At 51.0% G+C, this 5,178-nt stretch overlaps 1 protein-coding gene across 1 annotated transcript in view; it reads right to left on the bottom strand.

The window, feature by feature from the left end:
* The window catches only part of LOC105808350 (two pore calcium channel protein 1-like), a 34,522-nt gene extending 33,419 nt beyond the window's left edge, over positions 1-1,103 (bottom strand). The window contains exon 1 of the mRNA XM_012641989.1: positions 1,029-1,103. Coding sequence (XP_012497443.1) covers positions 1,029-1,103 — 75 coding nt within the window. The remainder of the gene's footprint in view (positions 1-1,028) is intronic.
* Between the last annotated feature and the right edge of the window lie 4,075 nt (positions 1,104-5,178).

The following is a 5,178-nucleotide window of genomic DNA, read 5'->3' as shown; positions in this document are numbered from 1 at the left end:
GGAGCAGGCTACCAGAGCCCACTGGGAAGCAGCAGGGCTGATACGCAGCAGCCAGAGCTGAAGGGGGCCAATTCCAGACAGAGAGAAAGACAGGACTAACACACTCTCCACCTGCTACACCCTTGCACAACCTGAAGGCAATGCAGCATGCAGAAATCGACCCGACAGGCCTGGAGACAGACTGTCATTGCTGTGTGTCAGGCAATATGCCTGTGCTTGACCAACATTGTCACCCACGGTCTTCACGACTCTTCAGAGGTGACTGTGATTTATGATCTCCACCTTACAGAGGGGGAAATCAGAGGCTCATCGAGGTGAGGGCCCATCACACTGTAATTCATCTCTTGGATTTTCTGAATCAGAGCCCAGGCTCCTGTCGCTGGAGTCCTGCCTCCCTCTCCCCTCTCTGAGCTCTTGTCCAGTGCAAGCAAACAGCCTCAGAAGGGCCGCTTGGAAGCTCCAAGTCTTCCAAAGAAGCTCGGGCTCTCGCAGGAAGGCAGACCTGGAGCGACTGCGGAACCCATCTGCTCTGATCTGCAGGCATCAGCATTCCCAAGCCACATCCTGCAGCCTTCTTGCTGGGCATTTCCCTGCAGTGGGACCCTCAGTTGTTTTCCTGCCGCCCTAGAGCGCACTGGCCGCCAAGACGGGTGGGGGGACTCGGTCCCTAACACTAAGCCTGGGCGCCCATCCGAGGGTGGGAGGCTTCTCCGGCGTCACGGGCTTGACAACTCCCCAAATGACTCCAACGCGGGAGCTGCGCTCCAGCTGGCGGTGCGCCTCCCCAGCGAGCAGCCCGAGTGCCCGCTCCCGGCGCAGACAACCGAGGAGGAAGCCCCCAGAGCAGGGGCGTCTTCGCCCCGCTTCCCTCCATGAGGCCCTAGTTCCCGACGGCGGGCGCTGGCTTTCAGCGGGTTCGCTTTCTCCCCGGGGAGCCCCGGAGGCGTCCGGCGCGGGGAGGGCAACCTCGGGGTAGGAGACGCTGCCGTCGGGGCGCCCTCCAGGTGCCGCCCGCATCCCGTCCTTACCTCCTGGGCCGGCGGCTCCCCTGGGGGCTGCGGGCGCAGGCGGCGCACCCCAGCGGCGCGGCCGGCCCGGGGCATCGCGGGGCGAGGATGGCGAGCGTCGGGCCGCAGCAGCGGACTCTGCCCTCCTCGGGCTGAGGGAGGCCTGGCCTGGGCGCGCTGCGCTCGGCCCTTCGCGTGACCGCAGCGGGTCGCCCCGGGGCGGCCCCCAGGGCGGAGAACAGGCGGCGGCCGGCGTGGCGGGGAAGTGGATCCGCCGGGGCGGGAAGCGGGACGCGCTGGGGGCCGCAGGGGGAAGAGCTCGGCGGGCGGTGGAGTAGGTTAGAGGCCACCCTGGCAAATGGCACCAGCTGTGTGCCCTGGGCGTGGGACTGTGCCTAGCTTTCTGATCAGCGGACTGAGAAGAATACTTTCGTCCCAGGCATGTATGGAGAATTAAATGAGCTAATGAATGTGCAGTGTCTGCTGCTGGCGCAATAAACGTTAGTTCTCTCCCGTCCCTTAAAAGAGCGTGGGCCCCTCGAGAGGGCTCCTTGGCGCAGATACTTCCAGAGAGGGAGTCGTGGGCTCTCCCGTCTTCCCATGGGACTCCCCCAGTTTCAGTCTAACTGGAACTCAGGATTGCCAGAACAGCTAAATTTTGAAGAGAAAGGGAAAATCTGGCTTTTCATGAAATTGTTCCTGATTTTTTTTTTTGGAGGCAGAGTCTCCCTCTGTTGCCCGGGCTAGAGTGCCATGGCATCAGCCTAGCTCACAGCAACCTCAAATTCCTGGGCTCAAATGATCCTCCTGCCTCAGCCTCCCAACTGGCTGGGACTACAGGCATGCACCACCATGCCCGGCTAATTTTTTTCTGTTTTTTAAGTTGTCCAGCTAATTTCTTTCTATTTTTAGTAGAGACCCAGTCTTGCTCTTGTTAAGGTTGGTCTTGAACTCCTGACCTCAAGCGATCCTCCAGCCTCAGCCTCCCAGAGTGTTAGGATTACAGGCGTGAGCCACCACACCCGATTCCGATTTTTTTTAATGTTGGTGATTTAATGTTGGCCTGATTTTTTAAATTATGGTAAATCCTTGCAGGCCAACTATCAGGTGAGTCCTGGGCTCCTGCACCAACCAGCTTTACGATCACTCCCAGAGGAGAAAGAGGCCTGGGGGGGCTGTGACTGGCCCTGTCACTTGGCAGGAGGCATGCTGTCCCTCTGGATGGTTCAGGACTTGGTGCTAGGTACTGATGGCTGGCAAGTTCTATGGCAGACAGAATTACAGCCCTCCAAAAGATTCAACACCCTAATCCCTGGGAGTACGAATCTGTTACAACATTTTACATGGCAAAAGAGACTTTGCGGATGTAATTCATGTTTCTAATCAGGTGACCTTAAAATAGGGAGGTTATCTGGATCATCTAGGTTGGCCCTTAAAAGCCAAAGAGGAAGGCAGAGGGGAGGGGAGGGAGATTGAAGCCCACAAAGGACTCAGTGTGCCTGGACAGGGTGCTGCTGCCTTGAAGATGAAGGGAACTGCAAGAACTAAATTCTGCTGATGTCCTGAAAACTTGACAGTGCCTTCAGAAAGGAACACAGCCCTGCTGACACCCTTATTTCAGCCTTGTGAGACTGAGCAGAGAATCCAGCCACGCCTTGCCGGACTTCTGACATATAGACTGTGAGAGAGCTCCTAAATTCGTGGCGATTTGTTATGTAGCATAGAAAACCAATACAGGATACTGGCCCGCATTTCAACACCAGAATGGTGTTCTAGCCAGGAGGTTGACCTGCAACGCATGGCCACAGTTCCTCATCGGGCAAGCCAGGCACCGCATTTCCACCCCTCCTCCGATGGGTCCCACTCAATTCTGACATCATGTCCTCTGCGAGCCTTCCTCCCTTTCTCCAGGCCAATGGACACTTCCTCTCTGTGGTTGCCACAGTCTTCATGGAAACAACCTCATGGTGCTTTAGTTCATCTCTGTGCATATGTTGTCACACCTCACTAGGCCACAAGCACCTGTTGGAGGAAGGGGACAGGGAACTTTCATCTTTGAGTCCTCAGCTCCTAGCACAGAGCAGGCATATGGTAGCTGAAACAGTAAAGCAAAATTCCTGCTGGTCCTTGTCTACAAGGTCTCTAAAATAATTACTTTTTATAACTGTTTATTATGCGGATTACCATAAAAATCTCTTCATGCTCTTTAGAAAGGACAAATATTTCATCTTAAGTGGTGACTTATGGCAGGGTTGTGTTATGGCATTTCTTTTTTTTTTTTTTCCATACAATGTAAATGTGTTCATTATAAAGAGTGGAAACAACTAATCAAAGATAACCACTGTTAGCACATTTTGACAAATAGCCTTCTCCACAGCTCTCTTTACCTGCACACCCTTAAACATGCATGCATGCAGCTCTGTGCAAAGGTGATTACATCCCACACTGCAGACACTGTGACCTCTGACCTGCTATCCACCCTGCCCCCCCAGGAGCCCAGACTTTGGTCAAACATTTATCCTGCTTCTCTCTAGAGGAAGATCCTGCTTGGTCTAGGCCAATCCACACAGGGCATTTCCTGGCAATGGTTATCTGTCTAAGGGAAGTACACGACTTAAGTTGGCTCAGCCCGATGGAAAAGAAGTCATGAGCTTATAGCTTATGGGGAGGGATTTCCTCCTCTCTTTTCCTTCCCCTTCTCCTACAAATGTAAATTTTAAAAACTCGTATTCCTGACAGCCACTGCAAACATTTTGCAGCCACTTCTAGCTAAGATGACACTGTGGATGGCAGAGCAGAGAGGTGCCAACAGCCGCGTCTCTGATGGCCTCGAGGAGAGACTGCTTTTTGGTACCTCCTTCACTGGAACTATTTGGACTGACCTTTGGACTTAGAATTCTGTGAGCCCAGGAGACAGAATGAGACCATCTGTATGGCAAATAGAAAAATATCTGAAAAATATTTAATATCAAATGGAGGTGGGAGATAGTACCCTTCAAAGAGTTTGATTTCTTTTTTATGTGTGTGAGTATAAATTTTTTAAAGGATGCATATAATTATATTTTCTGATAAATGCATAAAATATTTTCCTGGAAAGATCTATACGCAAACTGCAATCAGTGCTTACATTTGAGCACACCACAGGAGGTAGAGACATGAAGGGAGAGGGATTCTTTCCTCTTATTTTATACCTGTCTATAAGGTGTCATTCTTATTTAATAACTATATGCCTATGTTGCTTTTATATGTTTTTGTATGGTAAAATCAATAGGGATGTGGGGATAGAATTTAACAGCAATTTTGTCATTTTTATGAACAAATATTTTATACAATGGAAAAAATGAAAACTGTGGGAATAATGCCTGAGAACACCTGGCCACATCTCTGCTGCGGAGGAGAATGAGTGAGGAGTAGGCCTTAGCAAGTGGAGCCCTTAGGAACCAGTCACCACAAAGCACACCCCAGCGGCCCTTTGAGGTACTGTACTAGTCGCTCAGGACGCCATAACAAAGTACCACAGACTGGGTGGCTTAAACAGTAGAAATTTATTTCCTTACAGTTCTGGAGGCCAAAAGTCTGAGGTCAAGATGCTGGTTTCTGGTAAGGCCTCTCTCTTTGGCTCATAGATGGCCATCGCCTCTCTGTGTCCTCACATGGTCTTCCCTTTGTGTGCCTCTGGGTCCAAATTTTCTCTTCTTATAAGCACAGTCATATTGGATTAGGGCCCAGCCTAAGACCATCATTTTACCTTAATTACCTCTCCTAAAGACCCTATCACATTCTGGGATACCGGAGGTTAAGACTTCAATATATGAATTTGGGAGGACGGGACATAATCTAGCTCTTAACAGGCACATAATACCAGTGCTACTTTAAAGCTATGGAAATAGAGGCTCAGAGAGCAGAATCAACCTGCCCCAGGTCACACAGCTTGAAAATGGTGACGGTGGGATCGCAAACCCACACCTACTGGCACTGAGGCCTTTCCACTCTGCTTTGTATCTACTAGGTTAAGAAAATGCAGAAAGTCCATATTTAACCTGAGAATTCTGCCTAATTCTATTTGCCAGTTATTCTCTGGATTCCAGAGGGTTTTGTGGAATCATTGTTTAAGCGCTGCAATGCAGCAGTCGGGCTGTATGGGCAAAGACAACAGTCATGGTTGGCAACA

Source organism: Propithecus coquereli, unplaced genomic scaffold, assembly GCF_000956105.1.
Source record: "Propithecus coquereli isolate 6110/MARCELLA unplaced genomic scaffold, Pcoq_1.0 Scaffold171, whole genome shotgun sequence".
Lineage (NCBI taxonomy): Eukaryota > Metazoa > Chordata > Mammalia > Primates > Indriidae > Propithecus > Propithecus coquereli.
This window is presented reverse-complemented; position numbering and strand designations above follow the sequence as displayed.